The sequence below is a fragment of the Thermobia domestica genome, chromosome 15, assembly GCF_964235325.1.
Source record: "Thermobia domestica chromosome 15, izTheDome1.hap1.1, whole genome shotgun sequence".
Taxonomy (NCBI): Eukaryota; Metazoa; Arthropoda; class Insecta; order Zygentoma; family Lepismatidae; genus Thermobia; species Thermobia domestica.
The window spans coordinates 80108310-80124305 of NC_137468.1; the positions used below are offsets into that span (position 1 = coordinate 80108310).

The window sequence follows — 15996 nt, forward strand, 5'->3', positions numbered from 1 at the left end:
CCTCTTAATTAATTTGTCATACATGGAATGGACCCAGGGGCATAACTAACGGCCCCACAGACCTTGCCGTGCGGGAGGGCCAATAAAGAGTAAGAGAAGGATTGAACAAGGAGACACAAGGATTAGAAAAATAACTTTTTCTAGAGGTCCCAAATACGCGTATTAATGCTTCCTCCCCAATCCCCCAGAAAAAATCTAAGTTACGGTCCTGACTTTGTAGTTCAAAAACTGTTCTAACAGTGTTATTTTTATTTTTATTTTTATTTTTAATTTTTATTTTATAATCCAAATTTGTTACTTCTGGTTTAAGGATAAGTCCCCAGATTTAATGAAGGAATTACTTGCTTGTTTGCATTTTTTTTTTTTTTTTTTTAACACTTTTACTTCTTGTACCACGTAACTTGCTTCTTCTAGATGTTCGGACAATCGTGAAACAGAATTTTTATTCTTAACTTCCGTAATACGTTTTTTGTCCTTGTTAATACAGTTTTTTTTATATACTGACATTAACCTTTTACTGCACTCACAACCGCAGTTTTATTAATTCAATAATAGCTTCAGGTATTTATAAAACTAATTGCTAGTACAATGTATTGGGATAATAAACAAGAAATGTACTGACGCAAAGAATTTGAATATGCTTCAGAATTGTCAAAGCATTTATAAGGAGAAAAGTATGGAGTACAATACATAAAAGTGTTGTGAATATGTACAATATATACAAGTATATCAGTTCTTTATTAAAGCTAGGAATCTGGCATTAAACCATTGATAAATTTGTATTTTAAGGAAACAATGGCCTCCACTGTTAAAACAGATTTTCTTTTATCTACACAATAGAATTGTATAGAGATGGAGTGGTTACAAAATAATATTGGGTGATGCTATTTTGAACATAAACGATGAGTTCTAACGATTGTAATCACATACCATTTCGCTTCATAAGATTAACTAGTGTATGAAGAAGCGTTTTCAAGTAGTTGTACATATAGAAAACTCACGTGGGATATATATATAGAGTGAAAAGGCTTTGGATAGACTTAGGAAAAGAGGGGAAAATGATATCAGACAAAACCGTTGGAAAGTAGAATACCAATCCTAGCTGGATTGGTTTCGTACATGATAGTGTGTGCTATACTGGTGAAACTTGTACTAGCTATACTGCTATTACTTTTACTATTAAAATAACTACTTCCAAACTAAGGTACTCTTTATTTACGGACACGGGTACATGCACACAAACTTCAAAAGTACTTTAGTAAATTTTATCCCCATGCTACTAAATAATATTCTTCGCAGTACTTCTAACAAGCCCACTTGCATACTCCAACTTCATTCTTGCTCCCACAAACTCTTTGACTCATGCCAAAGCCCGCCATCCTTATACTCATCACAGACTATTGACAGTAGTGTCACACTCTTCACAGACTACTTGCTATACCACATTCTCCACAGATTACTCACTATTTAACTCTTCCACATTCTTCACAGATTATTTCCTATTACACTCTTCCACATTCTTCACAGACTATTCACTATTACACTCTTTCACATTCTTCACAGATTATTCACTATTACACTCTTCCCCCGGTTTTTTTTTTTTTTTTTTTTTTTTACAATGACAATCTATTAGGTGGTCTCCTGATCCTTCCGGATCTTCTTGCTAGCTGCCAATCTTGCTGCTCTGCTGATGTTCTGCCATCTTCTGGGTGTTGTCTTGGTAGGTGTTGATCTTGCTCTCTGACTGATGTTCTGTCACTTTCTGAATTGATGTTTGGACTTCTAGGTAGTTGTACGTGTTGTACATCTTCCACTGCTGCGTTTGTGAGCGGGTTTTTCCGGCAAAGAAACCATATATCCTCCTGACATTTTCTTGGCATGTTATCTTCTTGGTCTCCCTTTGCTTGCGGAAAAATTATTTGATGTCGATGGCACTTCCGTATTTTTCCTTGTATTCTTACCAAAAACACGACTGGGCCCATCTGCCTGACTAGTTCGGCTTTGATAAACTTAGGAAAACGATCGCGATAGTTCTTCACCCAGACCACTTCATTCTTTTCTTGTTGCTCCACTTCTTTCCTGTCTTTCTTGCCGCGTTCAAACACTCCCTTCTGTACAACATTAAACATTGTGCGTGGTTGAAAATTTAACATCAATTCCGCTGGTGGTTTCCCTGTTGCCTTACTCGGTGTGAAACGAAGCATGTATAATATTTCTTTCAGCTTATGCTCTCCTAATCTACGGTTCCATGTATATTTATTGTCTAAAAACTGTTTTCTTAAAAGCTGCTTTACTGTCTGCACGGCTTTTTCAGCGATTCCATTGCTTTCTGGGTTGTATGGTGGGGTTAGCACTGCCTTGATATCTCTTTCCTTTAGGTATGTCGTGAACTCAAATGATGTGAAAGGAGGTCCGTTATCTGATACTAAAGTCTTTGGATACCCGAAAATTTGAAAAAACTCGTCTAACTTTTGTTTAGTTTCAGATGCTGTCGTTGAATTTACATTCCACACTTGGATCCATTTTGAATAACTGTCCACTAACAGCAAAAATTTAGATCCCACACAATCAAAGTGATCTACATGCACTCTTCCCATCGGTTGTGCTTCTGCTTTCCAACTACTATATTGATTTTTCGAGTTATTCCTATGCATGCTATTACACGTTTCACAAAATTCGCTCATTTTTTTGATATCACGGTCTAAACCTGGCCACCAAACTGCTTCCTTAGCTACAGCCAGCATTCTCCAAGCACCTAGATGATTCCTGTGTAGCTGTTCCAGATATTTCTTCCTTAGCTTATGTGGGAGTACAATTTTGCCTTCCATAATCACACATTTGTTCACAACTGAAAGTCTTTGCTTGTTGTTAAAGAATGTTCTTAACTCTGTAGTATTATGTTCTTCCTTCAACTTCCTGGGCCAGCCTTTTATTATCCATTCTCTCACTTGACATAATAGTCGGTCTTCTTCCGATGCCTCCAGGACTTCTTGGAGCGTTAATGGTGCCAACATTATTTGGCTTATGAACTCTTTTTCGTCTATTTTTACATCCACTGGTGCCTCATTAATCGGTAGTCTGGATAGGAAATCTGCTACTTCCACTTGCTTACTATAAAGGATTTTGAAGTCGTACGAAGACAAGAACAGCATCCATCGTTGGAGTCTTTGTGAAGCTGCGTCTGGAATAGCCTTTTCTCCGAATATGATCTTGACTGGCATAGAATCTGTAATAATTGTAAAACGTCTACCGAACAAATATTTATGAAATTTCTTTACTCCGTGTATTATCGCTAATGCTTCTCTTTCGAACTGGGCATAGTTACGTTCTGCATTGCTCAATGTTGCTGACGTACACGCAACCGTCTTCAACTTGTTATTCACTTTGTTACACAGCATAGCGCCGATTCCATCCTGTGATGCATCAGTAATGAGTACCACCTCTTCCTTCTCATCAAATAGATGTAGTATTTCCGCCTTCTTTAGCAGTTCTTTCGCATGTGTAAATTCTTGTGCATGTCGTTCTTCCCAACACCATATGGCTCCTTTTCTTAGTAATGTATACAGCGACGGAATTTTTGACGCTAAGCCAGGTAGTTGTCTATGGTAAAATGAAAGCATGCCTAGGAAGGCCTTCAGTTGCGTTACATTCGTCGGTTCGGGACATTTCATGATCGCTTCCACCTTATCTTCCATTGGTTTAATTCCTTCTGGACTAATATGATGTCTCAAATACTCTATTTCCTGTTTGAAGAAAACACACTTGTCTCCCCGCAGTCTGATATTCAGATCCTTGAACTTTTGTAGAAGTATCCGTGTCTTTTCGTAACAATCATACGTATCTTTTCCCCATATTATCACATCATCCAAGAAACATGCAGCCCACGGTAAATCTTGTAACACTGACTCCATAAACTTTTGAAAAAGTTGTGCTGCACAGCTCAACCCAGTCTTTTGTGTTGGTACAAGCCCCAAGGTGTGTTTAGTGTCATGTATTTTAATGAATTTTCATGGATCAACAATTGTTGGTACGCCTGCTTTAAATCACACAATACTAAACAATGGGCACCCTTCAACTTGTTCATTAAGTCTTCAATGCGTGGTAGTGGGTACGATACTTTTTCCAGAACTTTGTTTACCGTCACGCGAAAGTCCCAGCATAACCTGATGCTTCCATCTTTTTTTCTCGCTAATACCAATGGCGTCGCCCAATCGGAATAATCCACTTGCGTCAAAATTCCTTGTTGCACCAACTTGTCTAACTCATCTTTCACTTGTGGTTTCAAACTTACCGGTATTTCGTATGCCTTCTTGAAAATTGGTACCGCTTCTTCTTTCACTGGTAATACCACTTTGTACCCTTTAACTGGTGTGTTTAAGTCCCCCTCAAACACTTCTTTGAACTCATCTTTGATTTTACTTGCTAAGTTGTCAGCTACAGTTGCGTCATCTGTTCCTATCGAAGCAATATTACTACTAAACTGTTCTTTCCAACAGGGCCAAAGTATATTGATCCATGAACGTCCCACAATTGGTTGGTTTAGTTTAGCATCCAGTACATATAATGGTAACTGCCACTTACTACTTTTCCACTGCACTTCCACCATTATTTTACCTTTAGTGTCTAACGGTCTACCATCGGCATTGCATAATTTAATGGTATCCGATACCACTTGTTTGTTGGGGAAATGTTCGTTGCATGCATCTCTACTGATTACTGACACTGCGGCACCGGTATCTAGTTCCAAAAACACTATCTTACCGTCACATTTTAGCGGTATGTTACATAAGTCCTTGCGTTTACCGTCTGGTACGTCCATTGCCAATAATTCAACGATCTTATCTAAGTTTTCTTCCTGCATTACTGACGTTTCTGGGGTGGTCACTTTAATTTCTTTCACTTTTTCGGTTACGTCCTCTGCGTCAATAGTCCCTTGTACTTCATGTCTTTTAAAACACATTTTCTGAAAATGGCCTTGCACACCACAAAAATTACACTTCACATATTTCGCAGGACAGGAGTATTTGTTATGTTGTTTCCCGCACTTACCACACAAAAATTTACCCTTGTACCGTTCTGCTTTATTACTATTTCCACTGTTACTGCTGTACCTTACCTGTGTTTGATTTTGCTTATTTGGCTTACCTTGACAATGACTCAACACATTCACCTGACCAACCTCTTCGAATTCTTTCTTTCTCATGATTGCCATGTCGTTACCAATAGTTTCCGTTTGCACTGCCATTTGAACAGCTACTGTGAAGGTCATATTGTCTTCTGCTAACAATCTCTTACGCACATTATCGTCGTTGATGCCATATATAAACTGATCCCGTAATGCTTCTTCTAAAAATGTGCCGAATTTACACAATGCTGCTTGCTGTCTCAACGTGGCTACAAATTCGGTAACGGATTGACCTTGTAACTGTTGAATAAATCTGAATTTGTACCGTTCTGAAATTGTGTTGAGTTTTGGTCGGAAGTGTAACACTAACTTGTCTTTGATTTTTGCGTAGGTCAGATCTTGTATCTTTTCCGGTTCACAAATGTCTCTCAATAGTTTGTATGTTTTTGCACCGATAGACGCGATCAATGTAGGCACTTTCTTTGCGGCCGGTAACTCCATGGCTATGCAGAATTGATCAAACCTGTCCAAATAATCACTTATTTCCTGGTCTTCCACTTCAAATGCTTCAAAAAGTTTGGAACCTGCCATATTGTAAATCCTTTTACCTCGTCGCCACTGCTATACTGGTGAAACTTATACACGCTATACTGCTATTACTTTTACTATTAAAATAACTACTTCCAAACTAAGGTACTCTTTATTTACGGACACGGGTACATGCACACAAACTTCAAAAGTACTTTAGTAAATTTTATCCCCATGCTACTAAATAATATTCTTCACAGTACTTCTAACAAGCCCACTTGCATACTCCAACTTCATTCTTGCTCCCACAAACTCTTTGACTCATGCCAAAGCCCGCCATCCTTATACTCATCACAGACTATTGACAGTAGTGTCACACTCTTCACAGACTACTTGCTATACCACATTCTCCACAGATTACTCACTATTTAACTCTTCCACATTCTTCACAGATTATTTCCTATTACACTCTTCCGCATTCTTCACAGACTATTCACTATTACACTCTTTCACATTCTTCACAGATTATTCACTATTACAGTGTGCAATGGCATTCCTTTGTTTCTACGACGATGAACCTCCGAGTAGAGAGTACCGATTCTAATTTGATTGGTTTCGCACTGAGTAGTATCCGTTATTGTTTCTTTGTTTCTGCGAGCTCCGTCATAGGTATATGGTTAGCGTATGCTTCTTCGATGCGGAAGACCCAACTTCGATTCCCGATGAGAGTTTATGTGATTCGGGCTGTAGGTCATGTCTAATATAGCCTTACTGCTCAACGGGACGCTAGATTCCAACCCAATCATCGGTTCGATGGTGAATCTCTAGGTTTCTAAAGGCATAGAATTAACTAAATAGTAGGTTGGTAGTGTGTCTTCTTCCTAATACCACGTAGAAGAGGACAGTAGGCACTCGTGAAGATGTATCTGTGTTCCTCAATGTGTAAAATTGAGGCAAATTTTGCATTTTTGAGATTAAATTCATTAAACCATATTGAACAAAACGAAAATGATTAGTGATGTCAAATGAAATTATACGGAAAAGATACTTACATGTAATAGGTACTGAGAAGAAATACCATTACATTTCACTGTTGCGTAGGACTTTCTCCAGAGTTGTGCCATACATTTCTCTAAAAACAGCACCATTCGCACGTATAAGCATCGCATAGTAAATATAGTATATGTCTGGATAACTTCAATGTAGGAAAGAAAATTCTACATTTCTTTCCTTCATTTTATTTATATATTATAAAGAATATTACTATAGAGCATAGTATGATGCATTATTGTCAATAAATAAATAAATAAATAATATAAAATGTTTAAAAAGCAATTATTGACTGCAAATTAAATGCTGCATATTATTGCAAAATTTTCTGTTGGTAATAATTGAATCAATAGGAATTGAAGCACTAAATAAATACTTAGATTTCAAGAGTCTCTAGAGAAAAGAAGAAAACAATAAGAGAGTAACAGTGTCAACGATCGGATGTCTCTCTCTGTAGTAATATATTTTTTTCTTTTCTTCCCACGTCTCTATTCCATATTGACAATCTGTTCAAGGCTTGAAAGCTAATATCTCCAATTAGTGCATTATTTATATTTATGTTATAAAACAGTGGTTCTTAACCTTTTCGAGTCTAGCGCTCCCTTGGGTGAATGCAATTGTCCTGAGCGTCCTCTCCATGATCTTAAGCTAATCCTCACTTGCACAAGACTGAACGTAAGACTTGATCGAATCAGTCTAGAAACCAGAGAAAGCTTTGAAATAGTATGTAGCCTTCTTAAAATCAGCGTTGAAGAATCTACATCATTACACGGTGAATGTAGTTACACAATGTAATCTATCGATGTTGTATTCATTTCAACTAGTAAGCCCGGTAGCCTAAACTTTTGGTACAGTCAGTGTCGAATTTGAACGAGTTGACTTTCAGAAGCAGAAGAGTGAGGACATGTTAAGAGTGTTTGTCGCGCACCAACATTAAGTTTAGTTCTAAGTTGCAAAAAAGTGCCAAAGAAGCTCACGAAATATCAAAATCGGTGTATGACGATGAAGCGGTGGCATTGAAGATTGTTTATAAGTTGTATGAGCGATTCAAAAGCTGCAAGGAGTCGGTTGAAAATGAGTAACGATCAAGACATCCTTCAGCGTAAAAAACAGTTGAAAACGTGCAAAACGTGGCACAAATGATGTGCTCAATCAGACAAATGACTATTCGAGAGCTTTCCAAAGAACTAAACATCTCGTATGAGTTCATGAAAAGCATTTTAACCGCCGATTAAATGGGTAAATGATTTTCTTCTTCCACACCGAAAACACACCGTGCCACACCTTGCTTTTGATGCGCGAGTTTTTTGTCGAAAAAATATTCTTGTTTATCCACTTTCTCTGTGCTCTCGAGATATAGCATCATGCAACTTCTGGCTCTCCCCAAAAAATTAAAATCTTGTTTTAAAGGAAACCGTTTTGACACCATTCCTGACCTTGTGAGGGCCACGACAAAGCAGCTGAACGCTCTTCCGAAAGAAGCCTTCAAGAAATGCTTCCAATCACGGATTCATCGTTGGGATAAGTGCATTGCTAGCCAAGGACAGTAGTTTGAAGGGGATTAAATGAAATTCCGTGTAAGCTTATTACTTTGGTTCTACCGTATTTTTTGATCACATCTCGTATTTCTTAAATCGTCTTAAACGGTTGATATTTTTTTTAAATGCATTATGAATTTCGTCAATAACAAGAAAAGAGTTCAACAGATCATGAAATCTCAAACACCCCCTAAGTGGTCAAAGCCCCCCTCAATTACATCTTTTTGTTCCAGTGCCTCCTTTGGAAACGAGAACACCTTATAGAGGTGTTAACACCCACGTTGAAAACCACTGTACATAAACAATCATGCAAATACTTTTTATTGTTACTTTCCGAATGGTTATGCTTTAATTTTTTGTTCTAAGCCTTTGAACTAAGCTCTTCCAAACTTGGGATACTATAACGTGCTTATGGATTCAAATATGGCACCCAACTGAACGCTTCCAACTACTTCTCTGTTTCTAATGTTTCTTTTCTTCCTACTGCATCTTTTCCTCATCTGATAAGACATGTAGCGAAAATTATTAAACTTCATTTATTTTTGTATTTTGTAAAACATTATGACTACTCTTTTCCAATAATTAATATATACAGATAGTTACCAAAATAATGGAAACACTCATTCACAGCAACATATAGTCTTTGTAACTAGCAACATTTGTGCACTGCAATTGTTTTGTGTTAGTGCTGTGTTGATTAATAGCTAATACTCGCGAGGCGGTGTAGTACCAATTCGTATTTCCAATAGGCTACATGCTTACAAAATGGGAGACCACTCCGATATTCAAAGAAAGCAAATTGAAGGTACGTGGTTAATTGGAGCAAGTATATGGCAATGAGCTCCACAATTGTTAATGTATATGTGAATCGAGAGCAACAAATGATAGCATAGTGAACTCGCGACAGGGCATAATCAGAGAAGAGAAATTGCAGACTAAACCAACCGCAAGTGAGAGGTACCGCCGAACAACTTTACAAAGTATTTTCACAAAGAATCTCATAGCGTGTCTGAGAAGTCCAAAATTACTAGGACTATTACAGCAAAATGTCAATGTAATTTTAGTTTTGGTATTAGTAACACTGTTTTCTAGGTCATAGACAGTACTGTCAGGTATCTCGGCTTTCAAGCACTAGCAATCGAGTGGCATATTTTCTCACGCGTTTTCTTACGTCCACTGCATAATTTATCTGTCACGTCCTAAAGCAGAATCACATTTCTCCTAGTCAAGTAGAGTTGCTTTACGAAGTGTGTCCTTGCCAAAGTGATCTCTAAACGTAGCCATTATTTGTACCATAGTTTTCCCTGTGCGTGGTCATTCGTGTATCCACGTACATGCCACTTACTGTTTCTCAATTATGTAAATGTAGCCACCCACATCAGTCATAGCTTCATAACTGAAATTCTCTACGGACTTTGAATGCAAGGATACTATACAGTACTTGAAAGCTGGAGTTATACATAATGCTGACTGTGACCATGAAAGTAGTGTTGCCAAGACCATAAAGAAAATTACAAAGACATTTTTTCTCTGTGACACTCAAACCTATGGGAACGGGAACTTCTTGGATGCCCTGTAGAGCTAATGTGGTACAACTGCCTACAGAGTTTAATCAGTATCTGGAAGTACATGCTTGCACAATTGCAGTTCAACTAGAGCTACTTAACGTGAATATCCGCGGTCCGGCTGCGTTTTGGAAACCTCTTATCATCAGCACGAACTCGGCAGTGCAAAAAGGATTATCCTGAGAATTAAAAAACCTGAATAAAAGGAGGTAATGTACTACAATGAGCTATTTTCCTTTATTTTCAACTATAAGTCGAACTTATGTATGGCACACGCTCAGACTTAACCTTAGGACTACTTACTTCTTACCGTTAAACATAGCTTCAGGTCTATGTCGTTGTTAGCCTGAATTTGCATGATACTCTGTTGGTCCTATAATTACCCTCAAAAGACAAATTATTGCCTTAAATTATGTGGACATTTTAGACGACCAGGCATATCTTACAGTACAGATGACACGTTACTTTTCCCAACGTAACAATGCGTCAATATGCACAGTCAACTTGTTCAGACGCAATTTGAAGAACACTAGAGTGAAGTTCATTAACTCTCCTAAACCGCTCGATCTCTCTCTCTCAACTCGAACATTATTGACCATCCATGACGAGTTTTAGAGCAGCGAGTTCAGCAGAGATTTCATCTTTCATCATCATTAATGCAAATGAGTACTGCATTGCATGAAAAATAGGCAATGACTCACTACATCTCTATGCCTTAACTCTGCGACGAATGCAAGGTGTCCTACAAGTTACAGGTAGTCAGACTTCTTATTAATAAGGTGAACTTTATTTTTTCATGCTGTTTCTATTATTTTACGTAACTATCCTTATTATAAAAGCAAACACCTTAGTCTGTCAGTTATGCTTATAATAGTTTACAATCGGGCTAACAGTTGTCACTAGCTGCGCCGCGTCTTACCTGACGTTAAACGATGTCACTAGCATGCAATCATCTGTACTTGTGGGGAGCAACTAGTCTGTATAATGATTTTTTAAAACGGTATTTAATGGTGTTTGTAAAGCAGTGCCTTTCAATTTTTTGTTATTTTAATCGGTAAAAACTTACAAGCTGCAAAGATGCAAAAATTAAGTTTATTTTGAATGTTGTTTTTTTTTCCTATTTACTTTATACTTACATTATCCTATATCTACAATACTATGTTGGAAGTACTTTGTGTAATCACTGACAAAAGCAAATAGAATATTTCATGTGTAATCCAGTATGCTTTTATGGATGCTCACATATAATCGATGTCGGATGTAATATGAGAAATTTATAAAATAAATTTGCAGAACACGATACAGAAACAAGTTCTAGATTTTACTATGATTAGCGATTCATAAGAAGTGAATCGTATGTGTCACTCATTTTCTTCCAAAGTGTTTTAGCATAATTCTTAGTCTCTGCACTTGTTCACTTTTTATTTATTTATTTATTTAAAATATACTAATGAAATCAACACGTCTTTTGGAAAGGAGGAGTTGGCAGGAGTGGATCCTCGTGTTGGGCGGCACAAGATATACCTCGCTTCTAGATCAAGCTCTCAAGATCGAGACTCAGATGTCCGAGGCCACGCGTACAAGCTACCACGTCGTCGAAGGTTAAACCAAAATAATGCTTTGCCAGCGAGAAGAGAATCCAGTGAGGACGGATCGGATTAGTACGTATTCTTTCATTGATTTTCATTGCTTTATTGAACTTTTCAGTATTCGTATTCTTAAAATTTATTTAGAGAATCCAAACAATACTCGCCAATATTAAGTAGCAATAGTACTTAAGCAATAGACTTTGTGACACACAATATTTCTGTAAAGATTTCATAGAGTGCCGTAATTTACCAAAGATAATGATTTTTATTTTACGATACCTTAAAATTCAACAAATATATATATTTTTTAGTTCCTTCAAATAAATAATACCTCGTATTATATTTGGTATATAATTAAACTGAGATATTACTCTGTCTTCATACTATTATTTACGAAAATACTTGATTGTTTGGCGATCCTCGTAAGTCACGTTTATTACGAGATTTGCATATATACAGGATGTTTCAAAACAACACCGACAACGTTTGGGAGGTGATTCCTGACACCAAGATAAGACAAAAAGTATAGACCAACCTGGGTGCATAAATGATTTTTTTCGGAGTTAAAGGCTGCCGAAAACATGAAAAAATGAACTTTATAGGTCCATAGCTCCAATACTATGGAACCTACCGTAGTCGGGTTAAGACTTCACTTAGGAACTAGTATGTATTCTATCTAAATATCGATGTTTCAGAACCCTGCAGTACTTTCGCAACAAATTTTCATTGAGGTAGTTGGTGAGTACTTCAAATTATATGTTTGTAACCCAACTCCCTTTATAAAAATTGTTGCGTGAGTACCTTAGGATTCTGAAACATGCATTTTTGGATAGCGCACACGTTAGTCCCTAAGTGAAGTCTTGACACGACTACGGTAGCTCCCATAGTTTTGAAGCTATGGACCTTTAAAGTTCAATTTTTCATGTTTTCGACAGCCTATAACTCCGAAATGAAGCATTTGTGCACCCAGGTTGGTCTATAATTTTCATCTTATTTTGGTGTCAGGAATCACCTTCCAAACGTTGTTGGTGTTGTTTTGAAACACCCTGTATATAGTAAATCGATTAAATCATGTATCCAGAAAACAACTTAAGCTCCATTGTGGAAATTATCTCCTTCTAGTCTTTTCCTTTTTAAATTATTAAAATATGGCATTTTTAATATATTAAATACACTTTTAATGATTGCTTCAGATTGAGATACATTTCTTAAATCATTGTCTTAATTCTACATTTTTGAGCCTAGTAGTAAGAAAATTCTGTTCAGAAAATTCAAATTATACGCAATTTATTCTTTTCTAGTGATATCAGCCAAACATTATCAGAACATTTAGTAATTATATGTCAAAATTAAGCAATTCACTTCTACATGCTTCATTGTTTTTTTTTCAAATTCATGTTTACTATTTTAAAAATATCTTTATGTCTATTATAAAAATATAATCCATAATCTTGTAATCCAGAAGTTTGTAAGATAATCAAGATAACAAAATTGATATAATTCTCCTTATTTATTGTATTCATATAGTTAAAAGTGGCATTTTCAGTCTCATTTTGCGTAACATCATTTACTTCTGTTATGATGATTACATAATCTTCCCAGGTAAAATCTATACATTTTTCAGATTTATACAATGATTACACATTGAAATATTTAATATATCATGTTATTTCACCTGTCTAATATTATTCAGAACATTTACCTCATTCTGTTTGTAATTTATTTTTGGATCATAACCTCAACAAAAACTCAGCAAATATTTGAATGTTTACATTTGCTTCGGTGTAAAAATAAATTTATTTTCCTCTATGAATGTACTATACTGCTTTTATATTAGTAATTTTGTACACTTATTTACAGTTTGCATATTACCATTATTATTTTCCTTATCTTTACTGTATTTAAATGTTTCTACACATGGATCTTTAAATTTCTTTCTCCAGTGTCTGCTTCTAAGAAAATTCCAATATTTCGCGAAAAGTTCGTAATTTTAAGTATTGCAATCTCTGTTTTGTTTCAACTGTCTGCTGTTCTGTCCCTCCATATATATATATATATATATATATATATATATATAAATTTAATTTATCTTACAGCTCGGGTACTTCTTGACTTGATGTTTTTGGTGTCAATTAGTTTTACTCTTGTAGACATTATTTTGTGCATTTATAACTGCTGCTTGTAGTTTACTGTATTTGAATTTCAACCAAATTCGTATAGTTATCATATCGTAAAGCAAAGAAATTATTGAAGTCTTTGATGACAGAGTTCAATTCTGATGAGGCTGAGTTTTTGTTCATTAAATTTATCTAGTTCATTTTGACCATTTACTGTCTCTTCTTACATGTATATCATCCCACAGTTCCTCGTTTCCTTAACTTTCATTTGAGTTTTATTGTGTTATTTATTACCAATTTAAAAGTCAAATTGGCCAGTATTCCAAGTCCAAGATCTTTGAAAGGAATCGTTTCTTCATCTACACTTACTAAAATTTTTTTTTATTATTATTATTTTATAGTTTTAGCATTCTGTTTATTCTGCGAATTTCGACTATCACTTTATCCATACTCTGCATATTCATATAGATGTAGACGAAGGTTGGTACATATTACTATAACTTGATGATAATCTATATCCATTGTTTTGTTGACTATTATTCTATTTGTAATATGATAGTCTCCAAAGTTCCTTACAAGTAGCAGTCAACTAGGGATAATAAAACTGAAATATCTGTTAATGTAAGTAAAACGAAAATACTGTATACCAGAAAAACAAATTATATGGTAACTAGACACCGTGTAAATGGTGTAAATATAGAAAAAAAATAATATTTAAAATATAAGACTTAGAATTTACTAGGAGCATTTGAAGAAAGACTTTTGTTTCATGAGCATATAAAATTGATGTGTAGATTTACAACGAAACTTTTAAGCTTTTTTTTTTTTAACACAATATAGATATTTAATAATATCAACGCATATGTTTTGTTGTACAAGGTTTTAATAAGACCAAAGTTAGAGTGTGTATCTGTAGTGTGGAGGTCTGTAATCAAAGTACACTCTCAAAAATGGATCAGACATATAAGAGGTACATTAAATATTTATGTTTTAAAAGTGGGTACTATTTTTACTATACCTTTACTTAAAAGCAACGGACAATACATTTAAATCTTGATATATATTGAAAAATAGGCGCGTATTTGTCCGAACACTGGTAAAAGATTTTGATTTTAGTAAATTGTCTAGTTCAAAACATTTTTACTAAACATCTTCTACTTGAGAACACGACAAAGAATTTCGTAGATCAAGAACTGCAACAGGTCTGTTTTAGATGATGATGATGATGATGATGATAATAATAATAATAATAATAATAATAATAATAATAATAATAATAATAATAATAATAATAATAATAATAATAATAATAATATCATCTGTCGTTAATAAACTTCTAATTATGTAACATTCTTTAGAACTTATAATTAGTTCTTTATTTTCCAGCGAGAAGTCCGGACATGGAATTCTGGAATTCTCCCCGGAGAAAGCTGGCCAAGATGTGACACCTTTAAATTTGGAGTTTGGAGACGACGAAAGACCACGGTCAACGACTCTTAACTCAATTGCAGGTAGAGGCAGTTTCTTTCCCGTTAAAGGTGTTATATTGAGTGTTCTGTATGTATATTAGAGCAGAACATGCGGTATATTTGTTATTCAACACAATTTTCTTCTTTAACTTTCACGGTTGTAATTTTCAGTCTTTTCCACTTTATTAAGTGTTACCTGCAACACATTCTGTGTTTATATATAGTTTGTGTGATTACTCATACTCACACTTAATACTGTAAGTGTTAACACTGTAAGAATGTTTTAATGAGTAGATTAATGTGATTTCATTTATTTTTAAAATATTCAGTGGTGATTCTTAACTGAAATCATATCGGTAAATATTCAGTGGTGATTCTTAAGTGAAATCATATCGGTAAATATCGGTAAATAAAATCGGCTAGAAGCTAAGGATACCAAATATACTAATCCTTATATATAGTTTTCTGAGGCTATGTGAAACTTTCTTTCTTTAGCTTGTAGCGATAAAATTTAAATATTTTACCAGTTTGACTTCCCTCAAGAACCACTATTGAAAGCAATGCTTTATCTGTAGCTAGAACGATCGTAGACGAAACTACAGGAACTTTGTTGTGATCACATGGTTACAATTATTATAATTTTCATCTGTATAGGAGAAAAATAGAGTATATGATGTAAATGAACGTCTTGCAAAATATATTAGTTTTCTTTTCAGAGTTCAACAATAAGAATATTTAGTGATTAAACATATAGTTAAAATTTATGTTTTATTTACAAGTCACTTAGTGAATTGTAAAATTACTTCAAAAGTTCAGGGGAGCTCACGAATTCTTACCGTTTCGAAAGACGTGGGAAAGATATGAGACAGAACATTTCTTGTTTTAATTTTAAACTAAGTTGGTGTTTTAATGACGTTAAATACCAAAAGAAAGGAAACTAAGCGTTAGTAACAATTAAATAGGCACTACTAAAGCGATTTTTGTAAATTAGATGCCGTTTATTAGAAGAAAGACA

The 15996-nt window shown here is 35.2% G+C and overlaps 1 protein-coding gene across 9 annotated transcripts in view; it reads left to right on the forward strand.

Moving 5' to 3' along the window:
- LOC145671106 (voltage-gated inwardly rectifying potassium channel KCNH6-like) overlaps positions 1-15996 on the forward strand; it is a 754568-nt gene that overhangs the window by 671637 nt on the left and 66935 nt on the right. For 5 of the 9 annotated variants that reach the window (XM_081739884.1, XM_081739878.1, XM_081739885.1 and 2 more), the window contains 2 exons: positions 11283-11467; positions 14884-15023. In XM_081739884.1, the coding sequence (XP_081596010.1) occupies positions 11283-11467; positions 14884-15023 (325 nt within the window). The remainder of the gene's footprint in view (positions 1-11282; positions 11468-14883; positions 15024-15996) is intronic. The other 4 variants (XM_081739880.1, XM_081739886.1, XM_081739883.1 and 1 more) reach the window with 2 other exon arrangements.